Source organism: Triturus cristatus, chromosome 9 (genome assembly GCF_964204655.1).
Source record: "Triturus cristatus chromosome 9, aTriCri1.1, whole genome shotgun sequence".
NCBI classification, from domain to species: domain Eukaryota; kingdom Metazoa; phylum Chordata; class Amphibia; order Caudata; family Salamandridae; genus Triturus; species Triturus cristatus.
Window position 1 is genome coordinate 1,048,731,060 of NC_140592.1, and position 22,672 is coordinate 1,048,753,731.

A 22,672-nucleotide genomic window follows, 5' to 3' on the forward strand; every position below is an offset into this window, starting at 1 on the left:
GCCTGGATGCCAAGATGACGTTACAGACTTTGGGAGGAAGGTCAAAAGCTGTCAACTGGCGCTCAATCTCCATGCAAGTAGGCGGAGACTACACAGGTCTGGGTGGAGGACCCTCCCCTGCTGCTGCGATCCTCCAGAAGGGGCAGCCTGATTGAAAGATTGATGGCCATGCTTAGTAGCTCGGGATACTAGACACTCCATGCCCAATCTGGAGCCACAATGATGATTTGGGATCAGTCGGTCTTGATCTTGAGAACTCTGGGCAGCTATGTAATGGGCTAAGAGGCTTACAGGAGCCTGCTCCACTCAAGATGAAAAGTGTCTCCAGGCGACTCAAATATGCAAAACTGCTGACATTGAGCATTCTTGGCAGAGGCAAACAGGTCTAACCAAGGTTCTCCCCACAGTTGAAAGAGACCTTGTGCCACTTCCGGTTGGAGACGCCACTCGTGATCCGCTAGGCTTAGAAGGCTGAGTTTGTGTCCTCTCTGCATCCTGGGAGCCGACCAGGTGTTGAACCACCAGGGATATGCCCTGGTATACCAGACATGTCCAAGGTCGCAGGGCCTCTTGACAAAGGATCCAGGACCCCTCCCGGCCCAGTTTGTTTAAATACCAAATGGCGGTGGTGTTGTCTATGAACACATGCACTAGCCTACACTTGATGGAAGGTAGAAAGGCTTTCTATGACAATCTGATTGCACTGAGCTTCAGCAGGCCGATGTAGAGGGCAGATTCCACCGGAGACCAGAGTCCTCTAATCTCCACCTCTCCCAGATGGCCGCCCATCCCAGAAGTGACTCATCTGTCACTCCTGTGAGATATGGTTGGGAAAGGGAAAGGGGTCTTCCTCTGACCCCATCATGGTTAGTGAGCCACCACTGTAGATCTTTCGAAGTTCACTTCGAAATCTGAACCATGTCGAAAAGGTTCCTGTGATGCTCTGCCCATTGAAACTTCAGGTTCCACTGCAGAGCCTGCATATGCCATTGGGCATGAAATACCAGCAGTACTTAGGAGGCCATGAGTCCCAACAGCCTTAGGTTCTGCCTCACTGAAATCCAGGACAGAGGCAGAAACATCGGTATAATAACCTGAATATCCTGGACTCACCACTTGGGAGGATAAGCGCGAAATGCACAGCTCCAATGAAACCGACCATCTGAGAGGGAGTCAGGTGTGACGGCGACATGCTTAAAGTGAACCCCAGAGTGCGCTGGAGGTTAGCTGTGGGTGGGAAACAGCTCAAGGTAGGGGACGACTGGCACCCTTGATCCTCCGCAGATTAGCTGCAACCACTGCCATCACCTGTGTGAACACCAAAGGTCAGTAATCAAAGTGAGCGTGGACCACCGTGAAAAACAGGTAACCGATGGGCAGGTAGGACGGGAATATGGAAATGAGCGTCCTGTAAGTCCAACGCCACCATCCAGTCTCCTGGGTCCAGATCAGACAGGAACTGATCTAATGTGAGCATTCTGAATTTCTCCTTCTTGAGGAAGTGGTGGAGTGCCCACAGGTCTGGGATAAGGCGAAGGCCTCCGTCCTTTTTGGGAACCAGAAAGTATCGAAAATTGCAACCATTCCTACTTCTGGCAGAGGCACCCTCTCCATGGCTCCCTTGGCCAAGAGTCCTGACTTCCATGCGGAGAAGAGATAAATAATTCTCCGTCAGCTGGTCTTGTGATGGTGGTATGGAGGGAGGGATTGTCATGAAGGAGAGAGAGTTGCCATTTCGGATGATTTGCAAAACCCACATGTCCGATGTTAGGGACTGCCAGTGGGGCAGGTGATGGCAAATTCTGCCACCATCTGAATGACCATGCTGGTAACGGGGCAGATTAGGAGGGTTTGGAGGTTGCAGCTGCCGGGGAAGGGAGAATTAACCACATGGCTAACTGGCTGACCCATGAGGTCTGCGGGTAACGTGCCCTTGGCATGTGCGGCTCGGTGACTGGGAGGGAATTGGCACGGCTGGAAGCCCCTTTCGTAGCTATGAAATAAGCAAAAGGCAGATTGAGGGTGGCATGGGGCCATAGAAAGGCCCAAGGACCTAGCCGTAGCCCAACTGTCCTTAAAGTGCTCCTGCACCGAATCAGCCTGGTCTCAGAAGAGATTGGTGCCATCAAAGGACATGTCCATAAGAGGATTGGACATCCCCAGAAAAGCCAGTCGTCCTCAACCAGGCGTGGCGCCTCAAGGTCACCGTTGACAAATCTGCTCTGCCCAGAGAGTCGGTCGTGTCAAGTCAACAACAGATCGAGAACTTCACTGCATCCCTCCCATCAGCAACAGCCTGACTGAGTACAGCCAGGGCCTCCTCCAGGACCATTGGCAGCATCTGTTCAACCGTGTCCCACAGAGCGTGGGAATAACGGCCCAAAAGACATGCGATGTTCACAGATCACAATGCCAGGCTGGCGGACGAAAACCTCTTCACCAGCTGTTTGGATTCCCTATCCGGGGGAGCTGTAGGGAGTGCGCCTTGGGATGGTGAGGCTTGGACCACCAAGCTGTCTGGGGTAAGGAAGTTTGGGTCCCCTGGGACGGAGCGGCAAGCGATTGTCCTATTCAGGAGAGCCCCGGTGCGGCGTTTAGGCCAAGTCCCAAAAAGGACATCAGTGAGGGCGTCATTCAAAGGAAGAAGCGGTTCTGAAGGGAGGACTACTTGTTGCAGTACTTCTGTCAAGAAGCTAGTCTTGACTGCCACAGAGGGCAACTGAAAGTCAAAGACTTCAGCCGCCCGCACCACCATTGCATAAGAAGCTCACTCCTCCATAGCCACAGTAGGGGGAGAAAGTATACCAGTATCTGGAGAAAGTATACAGTCCACTGGCTTCACCCAGTTCCTGACACCAGTCCATGTTAGGATTTCTTCATATCGCTGGTATTCCTCAGGATTCAGTGATCTCTCCAATTCCTCCCAGAGTCCTGACTGAAGGGAATAGGCCTCAAGCTCCGATCTAGAACTAAAGGCTCCTGTCGGCACCAGATACAGCGTCAGACTCCATATCAGACTCCGGGATCAGAAAGGGGATGGTGCCGGGAGCATTGGCATTGGGGCCAGCGCCAGGGAGAGTCGCGATAGTACAACCGGTGCCGGTCTGGTGCCTTAGGGTCTAACTGGAGCCTAGCAGATGTCAGTTCCAGCATAGATGACACAGACGATGGGCCCAGAGCTAAACACCACCACCTACTGGCACGTAGTGGTACTGCTCACAAAAAATATTCAGGATCCAGTCTGACGCCTGGGAAGTTCAAAGGTAATGAATCTGCGGCTAGAAGTCGCTATTAGATGCATGTGTAATCATGCATGAAGTTCAATAAAAAAGTTTAACTATGGTGATCCGAACTGTGAAAACTGTGACATTAGGTTAGTTTTAACCTGTCTAACTGAGGGAAATAATAGAAGTGATGTAACAGTAATGTTATGTGTTTAGAGTTCTTACAACTTTTGGACCGGATGCCACTGCACCTGCTGCACCATTCAAATCGTGCCCCTAGTGCCTGCAAGATTACTGCATTTGTGCCTGCCCGTTTAGTAGTAAAATATAGCAATATTTAGTGTTTACAGTGGTTCCTAGAGCATCAGGCCACAGTGTCACTGCATCATTGAAATCATGACACTAGTGCCTGCAAGGTAACTGCCCTTGTGACTGCTTATTTTGTAGTTAAATATAACACTATTCGTTGTTTAGTGGGATGCAAGGAGCTTTTGGTCCCAGTGCCACTGTGCCTGATGCACTACTGAAGTCATGACCCTAGTGCTTACTAGATAACTGCACTTATGACTGCCTGTTTAATTGTAAAATATAACAATATTACGTGTTTGGAGGAGTTCTGACAACCTTTTAGGCCCGGTAAAACTGCACCTGCTGCACCATTCAAATCATGAACTTAGTGCCTGAAAGATATCTTCACTTGTGACTGCCTGTCTAACCGTAAAATAACAATATTTGGTGTTTAGTGGGGTGCCTGAAGCTTTTGGTCCTGGTGCCACTGCACCTGCTTCACTATTGAAATCGAGAACCTAGTGTTTCCTAGATAACTGCACTTGTGACTGCCTGTTTAGTTGTTAAATGTAGCAATATTAGGTGTTTAGAGGAGTTCTGACATCTTGTGGGCCCGGTGCCACTGCACCTACTGCACCATTCAAATCCTGATACTGTTGGCTGCAAGGTAACTGCACTTGGGACTGACTGTCTAGTAGTAAAACAGCATAGCTCTTGTATATTAACGTTATATTTAATTTGCAATGTTTATTACAACATTTAGAATTTGATCATAATGACCAAATAGAAAAAAAACAATCCAATAGTGCCTATAAAGTGCAAAGAAAAGTACTGAGGCATAAATATGAAATCCCGCAAACATTCTAAAGCATCTGCTTTACACAGCGAAGTAATAAAAAACAAACATTCCAGAATACGGTTAGAAGCGGTCTGCCTTTTCCGTAAAAAGAGATCTTATCTTTCAGTGAATGGGTCTTGAACAGTTTAAATACCTTTTGTAGAAGTATCGTAATTGCGTGCAGCCAGGGGAAGTTAGTAAAAAAATTCCACACACAAAGCGAATTACAGAGTAATTCGGCGATGGGAACTTATAAGAGCCCCCTTTCAAGCTACATTAAATACAAGAGATTTCCAAGCTCAGCGCAAGCGCTATTCAGGCAAAACCTAAAAACCTAAAAAGGACAAAATAGTCCACGGCGGAACATTTTCAAAATGCATTCAGTGTGGAAAGTGAAGGATTGATATCCTGTGCAGTTAAAAGGGTATTTAAAACACTAGGCGCACTGACTATGCACTGAAACTACGCTGGATAGATTTATTGATTCTCTAATCTAGCAACATACTCATTAAAGTTCTGGGTTCGTCTGTATTCGTAGAACATACAAATTGAACATAACTATAGGTTTTTGTTATTTTAAAAAAAAAATATTTGATTTTACATAGAATACAATCACATCCACTGTTATAGGGTTAGTCCAGCTCGGGTAACAGTTGTTTACGCATTGGAGTACATAATAGCTGGCCCCTTTAGGTCGTCTTGAGAAAGAGCTTGAGAGAGAAAGAGCTTTAAAAGGAAAGGATAGACAAATTAGTGGTGAAGCCGAAGAGGAATAGGACAGACAGTAGGGAGAAATAGTCATTGTACATTAACACTGGTATCAGTTATGCGAACTGCATTACAACAGGTGCTATGCATGAGTTTGTCCTGATGTCAGGCCACCGGTGTTATGAGGGGGAGCAAACATCTGGGCGGGGGTCCATTTGTTGTTTACCAGTGTCTATGGTGGCTCGTATGAATCAAGATAAGTGTCCAGAGCTTCCAACAACCCTCTCGAGGACGCTTTCCAGGGTGAGAACTGTAGCGCATTGTTGTATGCTCCTCTGACGTTCTCAAGTTCGAATGCATGAAAGCTGAGGTGAGGGTGGAGAATTCCATTGGTAATTAGCATTTAAACACCACATTAATGAAGTCAAAGACTTTCCCCCAGAGTCCCTTGAGTGTTGGGCAATGGAAGATAAGGTGTGCCAGGTCCCCCTTCCCTATGTTGCAGTTCCAGCAGAGTGAGTCCCCCCTGAGCCCTAGTGAGCCCTAGTGAGTGTAGTCTAGCTGGGGTCCAGAAGGCCTTGTGTAGTAACCAAAATTTTGTTTGTGACAGTACTGGGGTAATCTTATTGGCGCTGCTAAAAGTAGACAAGAAGATGGAAACTAGCATCAAATGCTCTAAGTTAGAATAACTCTGGGCTAATAGCAAGTTTAAATACAAGGGGAAAAGCCTCTCCTTCGATACCTGGATAAAGGAAGGTATTTACTATCCACACCAACTCGAAAACGGGGACTACCCTATTACCTTCTCAGACCTCAAAACAAGATACCACCTTAAAGACATCGAGCTCTACCAGTTCCTAAAAATAAGGGCGGCCTTATCAAAGACGAAACTAAATACCTTACAACCCTCAATACTCCAATATGTTTCAAGCATTAATAAACTAGGGCACCAAGTCTCCCAACTCTACAAACCGTTACGCCCCAAAACCGACAATCTTAACCGAAAACGATAGCCTTTTGGGACAAACAATCTAACACACCTCTCAACGAACAGGAGTGGGCTACTCTGTGGTCCTCGGCCTCGTGCAATAAGATAACTATAGGTTTTTGAATCAGAATGTATACGACACGTACCTCATGGGAGAAAATCCCCTTTTAACAGTTCTAAAAGGATTGATTGCTTCAGTTCTAAAAGGATTGCTTTGATCAATGGTCAGGAGAGGGCGCTCACATCACAACTGACTTTTTAACCTGAGTTTGAGATGAACTGAAGCCCTGTGAGCAAACCGTGTCGTATTTGTTCACCTTACCATGTTTTTTTCTGATGCTGAAAAAAGTTTGTTCCATTTAGCAGCAAGTTTGAAATTTTGAAGGATGAACGATGGTTGAAGAATTTGAAATGCATGCCTACGCGGTCTGTTTTGCTATCTTATTTCTAAGGTCGGGCACATCCATTTACGCTTTTGACCATTTGCTGCGATCCTCTGAAAACCAGAAGGGCCACTTTGGGCCTGAAACATGTTTAAGCTGGGAGAGCAAGAAACTTTGCTAAACTCCTGCAGTAAAGTTTTTAAACAATGTAAATAAATGAATTGTAACAATTCCTCCGTTACAAGGAGAAATCTAGGACAGCTCCTTGCGGTTTAAGCCTCATAATTGGGGTGAATTCTTTCCACGAAAAGTGGTTTCAAAGCGACGATCCTTAGCCGATGCTTAACACCCATACCAGAACCTAAACAAACATGGCCGCATAACCTTTTGGGAGGGGCAGGGTATGGTAATGTCATAACGAGATGCTGGCCTAGATCTAACCAAACACAGCTCTAGATCAAATACTGATGTCCGACTGAAATCTGGAACTGGCGTCCCAAGAACCAGGGCAAGCATTGGTCCCACCAGAAATGGTGTGTCTTCAGATAAGGAAAGGAGGTGCAGCCCAGGGATGAGGGGCTGGGACCAATAACAGGGTCTGTCAGCACCAAACTAGCTGAATAATCAATTCACAAAACGTAGGCTTGTTCTTGTGAATCTGTATTTATTGAATTCTTCTAAGAGCAAATGCGCCCATTCAAATGAATGGTTCCACCCAAGGAATAAAGGTTTCTCACCTATTATCCTAGTTCTCTTACAGAAGAGTCCTCATCAAAGTCATAAGCACTGAATTGTCCCATCCACGTGCAGGATCCCAGAGCACTTGACAAAATATCTAACTATATACGTAGAAGCTTTTTTTTTTTTTTAAACAAAATGTCCATATACATAGAAAATAGACTTTACAGACTACTGAAGTTTAAAAATTGCCACATTGCATTTATGTTGGATTTGTAATATATATTAATATAGTCACTGTATTCAAAGTGACTAGAAATATCAGTCACAAAGCACTTTAAAAAAAAAAAAAGAAAAACAAAGGGAATGTGTGGCAATGCTAGCACACAGGCTACATAGGTAGAACATTAAAACTGGCACTGTGCCTTTAAAGGCCTCCCCCTTATACCACTGATGCATCAGAGGTGACAGTTAGGTCAATTCATTTTTCTGGCTCCTGGCGACAGGTTCCTGGAGCACTGAGCTCTACTTTTTCTCAGAAAATTAATTTGCAATATGATCTAACCAATCTCACTCGATGTCATTTGAACTAGAGAGATTTTTTTACAATTTTCTGACTGGAATGTAATATATTTTTCAGTCAGAATATCTTCACGTGGTGTGGTGTGCCCTGTCCGTGGCAAGGAAAACCCCAAGTTAGTTACCCATGACCTCTGCATCATGTGCATTCCTTCCAATCGAAATCCAGAATTGTGCCACCAGTTTGGTTTTGGTGACTTGTTCCTCTCTGCCCTCCTACTGGCTCTGGCCATATATCCGATTGCTCAGGGTTTCTTAGTCTGTTTTCTCTGATATTTGTACTTTGAGTTCCTGTCTCTAATTTGGTGCATCGTCCTTTGATACTTTGACTAAAAAAGTAGTCTTGATCAAGAATTTTGTTGCCTTCTCTGCTTCGTTGCCTAGTGATTCCACATCTGATGAGGAGGGAGGGAGGGAGGGACCAGGTTTGAGGTTTTTGACTGAGGAAGGTCATATCAGACATTTTTTGGTAAAGGTATGTAATCTCCCAGGTCAGCAGTCAAAAAGATTGTGTCTGAACTACCTAATCTTCCATTTTATGAGTTTAGTATTAGAACAATGGTCCTTAAATGCAACAGTTGAGTAAATAGGATTATAGACTTGAATCAGTACTATAATGCGAGTGTCCAGCCAGACAATCAATTTAATAAATCAAAAATGTCAAAGAACAAAAATACAAACGTAGCAATTAGGTGGGACACAATCCTGCATCCTACATGAACACATGACAAATACGTTTAGAACAAAAACATATCAGGCAAGACGGGGTAGCTTGTGGAATATTGAGCACAATTTCTAACAAGCTTAGAGAAACAGTAACTGCACTTTTTTTATCATGTGCGATTAACGTGCAAACTGTTTACATTAGTCGACGACGTTTCGATCCCTTAAAAACAATAATAGGATCATCATCAGGACTGTTAAGGTGCAAGCCTGAATCAATGAAAATAGCCTGGATAGTGCTTGCGTGAAAAGGATAGCCGTACGCGGACTCAGGAGGGGCCGGAGCCGCAGAAATTATAGTTTTGTGGAAAAGGTGGTGAAGATATTCGGGCGTTTTTCAGCAATACGCGATAGTATAATCAATAAATTAACATGTGGCCATGCACATAAGGAATTGAGATCTGATGCTCAATAGCTCTTTGACATTTTTGATTTATTAAATTGATTGTTCGGCTGGACACTCGCATTATAGTACCGATTTAAGTCTAGAATTATCCTATTTACTCAACTATTGCATTTAAGGACCACTGTTCTAATACTAAACTGTTACCCCAAGGTCCTTATCTACCTTCTGGGTTCCCTTGTTTTTGTAAAAATATGTTCCATTTTATGAGGGCCTCTTCAAAATCTTCAAAGCTCCGTTACGGATTTCATGTTCTTTTTCTACAATGTGCATTAATGGTATATTTATGCAAATGGAACCTTCACTGAGGGTTTCCTCCATTTTTTTCAATTTTTCTTGAGTATGCAGTTTCTGTAGGTGAGAATATCAATGTTATTAATCCTCTCACGATCCAATCTCCAATTTAAAGCTTCTTTTGTAACTGCTTTATTTGCCTGAAAACCTGTTTTTAGGAGATGAGAAGTAGTTTGGATTAGTATTTTGTTAGTTTTGTTGAGAAGTGTTGAACACTGTGTACTTTTTGCTCCCTTTTATTTCTGAAGTCAACCACGTATGTTACACTGGGCTAGGGGACACATACGAAGTAAAAACACCTTGTAAAACAATGAGTTTCTGGAAAGAGCTAAAGCGTGGGAACCCTATCTCAATATTTTCCAATACTTGAAAATAAATATATTTGGTACTTATGTCCTAAAGAGTTTGCCGTGCTCCCGATTATTAGCACTTTATGGAATATTGTTAATGGACTTCGTTACTGTGGAAATCAATACTTATTAAAGGAAAATTCCCTTCTATTTGTGTTATTGTAATAGAGAATACATTAGCTCCAAAGTACATCTAAAGTAAACTTGATCTCCAAGTCATTTTTCACATTATCCTACAAAAAACACAGGTAAAATATCTGCTCCCTCCTGTGGAGTCCTGCGAAACAGAACTCTTTGTCTAAATCTGCAAACTGAAGGAATCAATTTAAACAAGTAACACAAAATGCTTTGTGATGAGAATGAATCAGATGGAAAATCAACACATTCTGGGGAAAAAAAAAAAACCTTCATTCTGGGGAAAAAAAAAAAACCTTTGTATGGATCAAAAAGAAAAAAAAAAGTCCAGGCTGGGGACTCAGGAAGTGAGTGGAGGAGAAAGTAAGATAATGAATCACCCGTCATATTCTGCATTTTAGACCCTAACATACCTGGTGAGTTGGACTCTGATGAACACTGGATTTTCAGATTTTAAAAGTTCTTTCTCATTAAATGGCACCCTCGTGTTTGTTGTGAAGAGATATTCCATTAACAAATATTTCAACAAAAGGTACAGATTTTTTAACTGTGACATAGCTGCATTTCAATAAACGTTTTAGTTATAAATTTGTCATATCAAAAGCAGCAGGTGACCTAGGGAGCTTATCTTCACCCCAGAAATCACAGAAGATGTGCCTGCTACACCGCCCCAGGGCTTCACTCCGCTGTTGGCACCAACATCATTGGCAATGATGATTCAGAGAAAGCGGTCTTTTGCAGATTGCCAGAATACACGGCTGATTGGCTCCGGCAAGAAAGATATACATTAGCTCACTGTACTGCAGGCATAAATATAATGTTATAGAGTAGCCTCGGACATGACAGAACTGCCCTATTCTCGACATAAATGTGAGAAACGTTAGGATAACCTACATCATGCCCATGTGCCTGTCTGGTACAAACACTCATTTTGTCTGCAGCAAAATCACCACCCATGTGCCCACAGTGCCCTTCGACCCGTCCGCAACCTGACATTTTTCAACACAAGCTCTTTGGGAATGGAAACAAAAGTTTTGCTCTAAAAATTCAGATTCTACAATAACGCATACAGACACCAACCCCCTCTCGCCCCCTCAATGGCCACTCAGCTTCTTGGGAAAGACTCCAAGGCTTTCTTTTTCTCTCGCCCGATGGCCAGTGACACACCTGCCCAGATAAAATGCCTGACATCATGGTAGGGAGGCTCGGGAAATGTTCTCACATGGAGAATGGGTGCGTGATACAAATCACAAACAAAAATCAAAACCACAAATTTTGGTATAGAAAGCTTACCAGATTGTTTCAGCTGATTGTGTTCTTGCTGAAAGACTTGGGTATCCCTAGCAAATAAAGACAAAATATTGTTGATAACTTTAAATCCACACTGAAGCTTCACAATAAAAATGAAGCTCAAAATTAATTGCTGTGAGATGTGAACTTTAGCAGCTATTATAGAAACCAGTCTCTCGCTGCAAGCCTGAGACAAAATCTACGAGCACAGATGAATCTGATGGCCAGAAAGCGGCGTGTGCCAGATAATGCAAAATACAAGGAAGTAACACTACCAATCCCGGGCCGAGAAGCACTAGGTACTTTCTGACACTTACCTCTGTTAATTGATGTACTAGGACCAAAGTACATCCAATTATATTTGTCTCTATGCACCAGGTCTTCCTGGTAAAGAAAGATAAACGCATCCTTAATAAACTGATTACAGCCAGCGAGATCTGGAACTCTACAAAGAAGTGCATCTAGAAATAGGGTAACTGTGTAATCGGATCGATGCGAAGCCTGGGGAAAAAGTGCAGCGAGTTAAAGTCTACCAACAGAAATTGGTGTTTAACTAGTGTTGTGTGTATACACAATATTGTGTATTGTACGACTTAAGCTCTTAGCAACAGTTTGTGTTTACTGTATTATTTATGTACAGAAGAAAATGGTTACTTACCTGTAGGAGTAGTTTTGCAGCTTGAAAACATCCTGGATTCACATGATGTGCATTACCCTGCCAGCTAGTGGGTGAGGCCAGAAATGTCTATTTCCTTCTCTCAATTGTTTGATTTGCCATGGTCGGCGACCATCTGTAGCTATGTCCCTCTCTGATGACGTCAGGCATGTGCCCTGGAAGCTCCATTGAGTGGTCGCCATCTTAAGATTCTTTTCTTCAGCACCTTTATGGTTGCAGCTTCCATCATGTTTGAATGATTCTTTCCCATTATTGTTCCAAATCCCCATGCTCAGGTAGGGTCACATGTGAATCCAGAAAGTTTTCAAGCTGCAAAAATACTCCTACAGTTAAGAAAACATTTAGTTTTGCAGCAAATCTTACTGGATTCGCATCCAGAGCATTGATTGTGTAGCAGTATTCTCTTGTCCTGCGGGAGGTTAGGCAGAGAACAAGTTCATATTTGCAAACAGATGTTGGAGTACAGTGTCTCACTTGTGCCTCCTCGCTTGCTTGGATGCAGACCCAGTAATGTTAAGTAAAGGTGTGTACTCAGGACCATGCGGCACCCATGCAGATGATGACAGAGACATTAGCTATGTTGTCCCATCCTCCTTCTTGGAGTGTGCCTTTGGTCTTTTCTCCAGCGTGACACCTGCTGCAGACACACCTTTGTATCGTCTGAACTATCCACCTTGCTAAGGTTGCTTTAGTCACTGGCGACCATTAAGTTGATGAGGCAAAAGTCCACCTTGCTAAGGTTGCTTTAGTCACTGGCGACCATTAAGTTGATGAGGCAAAAGAGACAAACAACAGTTGGGTTTCTCTTTCATTTTGGTCCATGCACACAGTACATTACAGCCCTACTGACGTGCAGAGTGCCTTCTGCTGGAGATTTGGGGTGCTGGAAAAATCCAGGGACGCATACCGCTAAGTGTGATATCACATTGGCAGGAATTTGGGATTAGTTCTCATTACTATTTTTTCCTTGTTTACTTGGATATATGGTTCCTGCATGGTTAGTGCCAAGTGTTTGCTAACCCTGTGCGCCAATGTTGTGGCTACCAGGAAGGCTTATTTTAACATGAGCATTTGGAGTCCTGAGCTAGGCAGAAGTTCAAAGGATGATAAAAAATAAAATGGGGTTAAGAGAACAGGCCTGGTGCTATTTCCTCCTGGACCAAACTCCACGGTCTGAGTCGAAAACGTTCAGACATATTGGAGGTATATCAACATCTCAATTATTTCCAAAAATCGCAAATAACATTGAAGTATTTTATGAGGTTAGCTTAGCATATTGTGCACACGCTTTTAAGTGAACCCCGCAGAGGCTGTGTACAGAGTGGAAACAGTCGCAAACTCAATAGAAGTCAACTAGAAAGTCGTGGTTGAAGTTTTGAACAAGGACCCTTCCCAGTGGACCCTAAAGAAACTGCATGGAAGACAGAAGGTTGGAGAGTCAGCCTCCCGTGGATACCCTAGGAACCAGGATATCTACACCAGGGAAGCCTTGTGCATAGGTGCGAAGTGACATCGGAAATCGCCGTAGACCACAATGGAGGACTTCAGTAAAGATGCAGCTGGCGTAGGCTGTGCAAGGGTGGATTTTTGAAGAGAACGTGCAAGCAGAGGGGACAGAGTCTATGCTACTTGGAGGTGACCAGGAGGCACAGAAGAGCAATCCCCACAGATGACCGAAGAGTTGTAGATTCCTTACCTTAGAATAGGTAGCCCAGCAATACCGTCCTCAGAGGAGGGTCTGCAAACCAAGATCATACCAGGAAGTCCTGGAGGACCGAACAGGCAAAACACCTGTCCCTCCAGACTCTGCTGTTCAGGCAGTAGTGTCTGGTAAACATGTGCAAGGATGCCCAGGTTGCTGCCTGACAGACGTCAACGAGGCGTGCTAACGCCGTGGTTGCTGCCGTTGCTCTGGTGGAATGAGCACGCAACCCCACAGGAGGTTCCTTCTTCGCCATAGCATATTCTAATGCAGAGGACAACCCATCAGGAGATGGTCTGTTTTTGAACAGCTCGACCTTTCTTGGCACCCACACAGCCAATGAAGAGTTGATCATTCACCCAAAGTCTTTTGTGCGATTAAGATAAGACAATGCAGGTTTAGGGTTCAGACAGTGGAGTTTATCTTCCTCCTTGGATGGATGCGGGGGCGGATAATAAGTGGGCGGAGTGATAGATTGTCCCACACGAAAAGGCTTGACGACCTTAGAAAGGAATAAACGTTTTGTGCAAAGCACCACTTTATCCGGATAGACAGACAGGAAAGGGGGCTTAGAAGATAAAGCCTGCAGTTCACTCACCCTGCGAGCAGAGGTGATGGCAACAAGGAAGGAAGTTTTGATGGTCAGCAACCTGAGAGGGCAGTTATGAAGAGGCTCGAAGGGAGCACGCAAGAAAAGTGAGAACCAGATTTAAGTCCCATTCAGGCATTAAAAAAGGAGACTGAGGAAACAGATGAGTGAGGCCCTTAAAGAATCTATTAAAAATAGGAGATTTGAATAAGGACGGCTAATCTGGCAGCCGAAGAAAGCAGAGATAGCCGCAAGATATCCTTTAAGAGTGCCTAAGGCAGATCCCAGCCGGGCCAAAGAAAGAATGTACAAAAGGACCTCGGAAAGAGGAGCAGAAAGGGGAAGAGGAGCAGAAAGGGGGCCAACAGTCTTTGCTGTGCACCATGCCACAAATTTGTTCCATCTACAGGTGCATACCGTTTTGGCGGAGGGATGCCTGGTTGCTAAGTTACCATCACAGACTTCGGTGGAAAGGTTGAAAGCTAAATCATTTTGAATAATATCACGGGGATTGAGGCAACCGTGACTGCACCTATCTAGAAGTAAGTTATTATACTTCGTCTTTAGGTACACAGGACCTGAGGCTCAATTCCCCTAAGCCACCTGGAATAAAACCCCCACAATAGCAAGTCCAACAATTTGATTCAACACTCCGGATATCATTTTCAAAAATGTATAGTAAGATTGCATAAGTAATGCTTCCTTCAAATATTAATCTGTTATACAGTTAAACACAACATCGATTCAGCATGTCGAAACCTGTCAACTGCCACCGTTCAATCTCCACGCAAGGAGGTGAAGACTGGACAGTTTCAGGTGATGAACCCTCCCCTGCTGCTGCGACAGAAGATCCTCTCAGAGGGGCAGTTTGATCGAAGGACCAATGGCCATGCTCATAAGGTCAGGGTACCAGACTCTTCGTGCCCAATTTGGAGCTACAAGAATGACTGAGACCAGTCATGCCTGATCTTCTTGAGCACTCTGGGAGAAGTGTAGCTCACTGGTTAGAGGAGGCATACCCTGAAGCAGAGGTCAGACCCGGGACCAGGGTTCAATTCCCGACGCGGCAAGGTCCGGAGCCCAATTGTCCACGGACTCGATAATTCTCGCTTCGGTGCCCACTCTAAGCACGAGTTCACACTATGCAGCTCTGGGCAACAAGCTTGCTTAATCTCCACAACGGCCCCCCCGCGGCGGGATGCCTGGCTTTCACCTTGGGGATGCCCAGTACGGGTTATCTCACAGGGAAAAACCAGGACGGGTTCCCAATGCAAGCGCCAAGATGCCCAAGGGTAAGTTGAGCGCTATATAAGAACACATAATAATAATAATAATAAGTGGTACAGGCGGAAAGGCGTACAGGAGGCTGAAGCTCCACTCGCGACGAAAAGCGTCACCAAACGAGTGCCGCTTTGGAAACTCCAACGCGCAACAATGCTGACATTGCACATTTTCTTCGGAGGCGAACAGATCTAACCAAGGCTCTCCCCACCGCTGAAAGACACCTTGCGCCACCTCTGGATGAAGATGCCATTTGTGATCAACTAGGCACCGAAGGCTGAGTTCGTCCGCCCTGGCGTTCAGGAACCCCACCCTGTGTTGAACCACTAGGGTTATGTCCTGCTTTTCCAGCTATGTCCAGAGGTGGAGAGCTTCTTGACAAAGAGTCCACAAACCCATCCCGCACTGTTTCTTGCAGTATCACATCGCGGTGGTGTTGTCGGTGAACACCTGCACTACTTTGCCCTTGAGAGAGGTAAGGAATGCTTTCAGTGCCAGTCTGATCGCCCAGAGCTCCAAAAGGTTGCTATAGAGACCCGACGCCTCTAATCTATGCCTCTCCCAGGTGGCCATCCCATCCCAGAAGTGACGCATCTGCCACCACTGTTAGATCTGTTTGGGTAAGGGAGAGGGATCTGCCTCTGACCCAATCTTGGTTCGTTACCCACCACTGCAGTTGGTGCGCAGTTCCCTCCGAGATCTGGACATAGTTGAAAAGATTCCACTGATGCTGCGCCCAGTGGAACTTGAGGTCCCCCTGCATGGTCCGCATATGCCATCTGGCATTATCCACCAGCAGGATACAGGAGGCCATGAGGCCCAAAAGACTCAGTCATTGTCACCGAAACTGGAAAAGCTCATGGCCTACTGTGAACAGAAGGTAGTGACTGTGAGCTTGCAGGATGGAGATGTAAGCTTTCTGCAAGTCTAATGCCACTATCCAGTCTCCAGTGCAGTCAAAACCTAAGATTCTTGAATTGCTCTTTTTCAGAAAGGTTTTGAGTGGACGCAGATCTAGCATGATGGAGGCCACCACTTCATTCTTCGAAAGAAACAGGAATAACAACCATGCCCTACTTCTAGTGCTGGAATCCTCGCAATAACTCTTTGACCAACAGAGCCTGCACTTCCTGATGACATAAGGAGAGATTGTCCTCAGTCAGCCGTTCTGGGGCAGGTGGTAAAACAGAGGTGTTCCCAAGAACGGAAGGGCATAGTCCCTCTGACCAATTCGTAGCATTCACATGTTGGAAGGGATTTTAGTACATTGGGGCAGGTGGTGGCCTTCCCTGCCGCTAATGGGACAGTTGTGCTGGGTAAAGGACTCACTACAGCGGTTCGGAGGCTGAGACAGCCGGAGAGATAGGGTGGTGGATAGCATACGGGGACTGGCTCCTATATCCTGTGTGATTCGCAACCTCTACCATGAAAAAGCTGGGATGTCTGCTGGGCAGGAGGGTACGGATGGCACTGTGGAGGCTCATATGAGCCCCGACCGCGAAATGACAAAATGACTGTTGTTGTGATCAGAAAGCCAGAGAGAGACCCAGGGATCTGGCAATGACTAGGCTTTCATGGAACCCCTCGAGCGCTATGTCTTCAGAATTGTTGCCAAACAGGCGAAAGTCATCGAAGTTTATGTTGATGAAAGATGAATGGACATACTCCGAGAACCCAGTTGACCATAAGCAGAGCGGCCATCACAGTGGCCATGGCCCTGCCTAGGAAGTCTGTGGTATGCAGTACACACCTGATGGTGAACTTAGCTGCGTTCCAACCGCCCACCAAAGCCTGGTTCAGGATCAATCTGCCCTCTTAAGGAGGCATAGGCAGCAGGTGCACAACTGACCATAGAGCATGGTAATATCAGCCCGAATGACATGCGGTGTTCACCAACCTCACGGCCACTTTGGTGGAAGAGAAGATTCTCTCCCCAAAAGTGTTCAGCCTCTTGGATGACCTATCTGGCGGGGCGGAAGGGAAAGCGGCTGGCTTGACCTTTATTTTTGAGGACTGCATTACTGCCAAAGACGTCTGGGTAGACTGTGGGATTTTTCTTGGAGATTGCTAATCTATTTTCACCCATTACTGGCTAGTAACAATACAAGAAAAGATTCTCGCCAACAGCTTCTCAAAACACAGCTGAACTTGGTGAAGATCAGAAAAGGATGTTCCTGTTGTCTTCCTGCTTAAAGGGATGGCTAAGGCCTTTGCCTGCTACCCACCTATGCACAAGGATTGTAAGTGATTCATAAGGTACAGACCGGATCTCAGGTATCTTTACTGTGCGGTTCCTCGCCTCCGTAGCGGTGGACTAAATGTAGAATTGTTGGTGGGGAGGTGAGAGGCAAGGTTGGTGACAACCTAATAACAGAATTATGGATGCTGCAACAACTCGAAAACGTAAAGGTTACACGTGCTGGATTAGTCCATTGGTAACTCATAGCTATCTGTCTCACCGTTTACTATTTTGGAGCTTCTTTGCTGAATCTGTCGGTATTGATATGTTATGATGTATACTAATGATGGCGGAAGTTGTAATCTTAAGGAAACCAATAAAGTATGTTTAACAATCAAAAAAAAAAAAAAAAAAGGGACAGACCAGATATCAAGAACTGGTCTCTATGAACTGGTCTCAAGACTATCTTCCCTAAGATTCTTGGAGGCTTAGGAGTGACCAAGAGCAAGATATCGGGCATCTAGAAAAGTGGCAACATAGTACTTTTTCAACCTCAAGAAGACAGAGACAAGGGGTTGAAGCTGCCTATGAAGGCGGACAGTTCGTTCTGCTCAACTGCCTAACTGGAAAGGGCTTTTATTTACCCCATCTTGTCTGATTTGTGTATATTTAGAAGGGAGAAGACTTGTTTATACCATTCTACATCTTGCCTAGCGGCAGTGGATGACATATTCCCCCTCCATCTGGTAGCCAATGGGCAGGGGTAGTATGCTTCCTCTTTCACTCGGTGCCTTGCCCAGGGCGATTGTACAGATTTGTTCTTCACCTCACCTAAGGGATAAATGAGGGCTTCCAGTAGACACCCCATTAGATACTAATCTCCTCATCTACACATAAACCAGTAACAAAAACCGAATCGCTTCAAAATGACAGAACAAATTCCAGTTCTTTAGGAAACGAGTACATTAATGTCCCAAAAAGACTTTAAACGTAGCTGGACACATTAGTTTTTGTTAGAGAAGTAGCCAATTCACTGCGAGGCTATGCTGACATAGCTAAAGACAGGATTTTGATTAAGTGCTACCTGGATGGTGGCCTTTAGCTCATTGTTATCAAGCTTTCGTGTCTATCTTCACACAACTGTCAAACACCTCAAATGAATGAATATTCGAAGTGCAACATGGATTATGCAAACGGGCTAGGAGACTAACAAGCAAACGCATTTCCTTGGAGTCTAAGCTACAGGGTGTACTGCTGAGCAATAAAACAAAGTAACTTAAGAGCGCCATTGTTACCAAACCTACCTTGTATTACGTGAAGCTGAAGATTCAGATTCATCAAAGATCATGAAAGGAAGGCTTGGACACACACTCATGGCAGCAGAAATGGATTCTAAAACAAATGTAAACACTCTTAAATGTTTGCCTTCAACACAATTTACAATATTTCAGACAGCACTGCTAGTTAATATTGTATATTTTTTTCAATGCGAAAGTAGAATTAATACGAACTACAATGGACAATTTAATTTGTGTGTATTTAAAAAAGAAAATGGCACACAGCTTAGCACAATAAGTAAGAATTTCACCAAATAACTTTAAAGAACGAGGTTAGAAGGAGAGAAACAATTAAGAAAAAGAAAAAAGTGGTTTTAAGGACAAAATGACAAGAGAAAATCCAGGAGCATGGTCACTGCTAACTGGCGTTAGCACAATAGAGCAATGTTGACGCAGGAGACAATCAAGCAGAAATTAAGCTGTCACAGCTGGGTTGCCTACAAGTTAGAAGTATTAAGACAGATTTAACTAACACTGGACTACCCACAGATACTCATTATTACTCAAAATGAACAAGTTGCTTACCTGCGATCACACTCTTTCTGTGGATACTTAATATAACTGCAGATTCCTCACCTTTAGAGTTTCCCTGGCGCCAAACTGGATCCAGAAGATTTTCCAGTATAGCTCCTGAGCACAGGAAGTTGGAGTTGTGCAGCTCCGCATCAACCCCGCTCTGCCCCAGAAGTGACATCTTGGGACTCCTAAGTCACATTCAAGCACACAGAAATCATTTTCTTTCTTGATAGTGTCCATGCCTTACGATGCAGAGCTCAAAAACCAATGATAAGAGCAAGTGCATAGATCTCTAATTTGGGATCTTTTTGGATAGAAAAAAATTCATTCCACAGAACGGGGAGACAGGATGGAAATGAGAATTCTGTGAGGAATCGTCCTTCTCGAGGCTACTTTTTGGCCAATGTGTAACGGATCTTACTGCAGAAGATGACTTCATACAGGTGGATAGACCTCTGCATTGCCTCGCCTTTCATTGTCCCAAACGAACCCACAAAAAGCTGTTCTTCTGGAATCCAAAGAATGGACTCTCTCTTTTTTGGAGCGGTAAGGAGAAAAAAAGTCATAAGTGTGATAAACTGTCCTACATGAAATGGAGTTATAACCTTTGGTAGGAAGCCCACTCTAGTCCTCAGCACAAGTTTGTTAGGAATGAAGGAGGTGTAGTGTGGCTGACATTACAGACGATGAAGCTCACTCATGCCACAACGTGATGCTATCGAGATGAGAAAAACAGTCTTCAGGGTCAGGAGATGTACAGGACAGTTATGCAGCTGCTCAAAATGGGTGCACATAAAGTAAGAACTAAATTCATCTCCCACTGTGGCATCATAATTGGTTTAGGAGGAAACCTGGATAAACCTTTGAGAACTCACATCACAAAATGATTTGATTAAGGGCACTTGGTCTGTTAAACAGAAAAAGGCAGTAAGGGCCGACAGATAACCTTTAACGGTTTCCAGAGCAAGCCCTTGCTGTGCTAAAGATCAAATAGTACATAACATCAGACAGACTGGCTTGCAACAGGTCTGTATTACGAGTGCAACACCATCCCGCAAACTTAACCCAGCGTCCAGCGTAAACAAACCTTGTAGAAGGATTCCGGGCCACAAGCATGACCTTCACTACTTTGGAAGGAAGGTCAAAAGGAGACAACTGCCACCACTCAATCTCCAAGCATGGAGAAGATTGAGCAGGACCAGATACAAGACCCTGTCCTGCTGCTGCGATAGAAGAACCTTCCAGCAACCTTATTGGAGGGCGGATGGTCATACAAAGACGTTCTGGTTACCACACTAATGGCCTAATCTAGAGCCACTAAGATGACTCAAGCCCAGTAGTTCCCGGAGCTGCTTGTTGGAATACCACATGGCTGTGCTGTTGTCTGTGAGGAACTGAATCCTCCTTCCCTTGATGGACAGAAGGAAGATGTGAGGAAACGGGGTTTATTATATAGTGTGGTTCTGTGACCCCACCATGTAATACGCTCACCAACCCCTTTAAGATCCTTATGTTTCGTTTGTCAAACCTTCAGCTTAACTCTGGGTACACCCTGTGACTCAGAGCAGAAAGGCTTACACAAAGGAACAAGTGTAAAGCATTTAAACAGCAACAAGACAATTGAAGAAATCAGCAAGACAACAAAAGAATTCAACACCATTTTATAATAATAGACTATTTTATGTATTTTTAGATAACACAAAAAAGATCCACCAGAGGTTTCTGGAGATATAGATTTTACAAGGTATCGTAAATCACTGCATTTCACTCAACCACGAGCAAGCACTGGCAAAGTCAACACATTTGAAACTTAGAAACCTTTGAGTAAAAAGTTCAGCAAGTTGCAATGCAGCTGGTTATAGTTACTTGGGGGCATCTGACTCCAGCCGGGAGCCAGTCAGTGGGACCAGAAAAACCCCCATAAAGTTACTTCCACAGAAAAAGCAGTTTCAAGAGCTTTGTCCCCATCCAATGGAATCTTAGGGAAGTGGTCCTGATGCGGAGGGTACAGGATTCTTGAAGATGCTCAAGAATGCTGTGGATGCGACTCAGTTGACAGGAGTCTTCCTGCCACGACTCCTTGGTCCACAAAAAAAATGAGGGGATACTGGGCACAGGTTTGGATGTACCACAAGGTCCTTTCCGAGCTGTCCAAGGTCTAGTCGTCACTGGACTACCAGTTTTCCGGTGTCGCAGAAACAGCGAAATCCTTTTCCTGCCTTGTGACCAATCATGCTGCACTCTGACACTCTCCTGGGTCCAGCAGATTCAGGTGCAGCTTCTGAGCAGAAGCAGTATCCTTGTTTTGGCTGGGCTCTGGAGACTACTTGTCCTTGAGCAAGACACAGCAAGCACAGACACTCTGCTTTACAAGCCACCAGGTGCAGTCCATGTTGGTGCAGCCTCCCTTGGCTAGGAACTTGGTGCAGCAGGGCAGTCCTTTGGTCCTTCTTCCAGTCCAGCCTAGATCAGAGTTCTAGGTGCAATGGGCACACTATATATATACAAAAAATGCCCTCGGGGTAGGATGTAATTGGTAGCCAATGGGCTACCAGGTTTCCTCCCTCCTGATGACCACTTCCTGGGAAGTGTGGCATCTGGCTCTCCCAGGTTGCACCATTCTGCCCTCTCCAAAGATGGAGGAACCCCTCTCCTGGCATCCAGAGTTCCCAAGCCCAACCCAGAGATTTAGCTAAGAAGGGGAGGGCTACACGCCCCTGGAAAACCACTTTGACAACAGGTCTCCCCTTTCCTTCCTGGGTGCCAGCTAGTCTGCCTAAATAATGGGGCTGCTCCTCTCCCAAGTGTTCCCCATTTGCCTTAAACGGCAACTTGAGATTAGAAGCTTGCCTTTTGGACAACCACCTGTGTGGCTTCCTGCAGGAGGGATGCAACACCTCTCTCCAGTGCAGGTGTTAGACCTGACATCTTTTGCATGATTTCCCGGTCTTTGACAGTGTGCTTAAGATAGTTTTTGCTGGCGTTAGGACTCTCTGCACTTTACCACTGTTGACCAGTGCTAAAGTGCAAATGCTGTGATGGTAATTGTTTTCTCCACAGTTGGTGTATCTGATTTACAATTAAGTCCCTAGTACAGTGCCCAGGGCCTGTAACTCGAATGCTATAGTGGGGCTGCAGCACTGATTGTGCCACCCACGAGTACCCTCGGAAACCTGTCTCAGGCCTGCCACTGCAGCGCCTGTGGGGGCAGTTATAAACTGTCCTGTCGACCTGGCAAGTGCACCCATTTGCAAGGCCTAATCCTTCCCTTTTATAACATTAAGGCACCACTACAGTAGACCCTCTGAAGCCCCATTGGCAGGGTGCAGTGTATTTAAGAAGTAGGATATGTACTTGAGAGTTTTACATGTCCTGGTAGTGAAGAACTGTTAAATTCGTTTTTCACAACAACAAGGCCCGCCCCTCCCATTGGTTGGCATTGGAACTGCCTGATAACTTTTACTTTACTTTTACTTTATTAAATTTATTTTGGCTATTTGCCAGAAAAGTA

The 22,672-nt window shown here is 44.9% G+C and overlaps 1 protein-coding gene across 3 annotated transcripts in view; it reads right to left on the bottom strand.

The window, feature by feature from the left end:
- BUB1B (BUB1 mitotic checkpoint serine/threonine kinase B) overlaps positions 1–22,672 on the bottom strand; it is a 350,741-nt gene that overhangs the window by 148,869 nt on the left and 179,200 nt on the right. For all 3 annotated transcript variants that reach the window (XM_085626910.1, XM_085626909.1, XM_085626911.1), the window contains exons 13-14: positions 18,613–18,700; positions 10,885–10,931 (exon numbers count right to left, since the gene is read on the bottom strand). In XM_085626910.1, the coding sequence (XP_085483036.1) occupies positions 10,885–10,931; positions 18,613–18,700 (135 nt within the window). The remainder of the gene's footprint in view (positions 1–10,884; positions 10,932–18,612; positions 18,701–22,672) is intronic.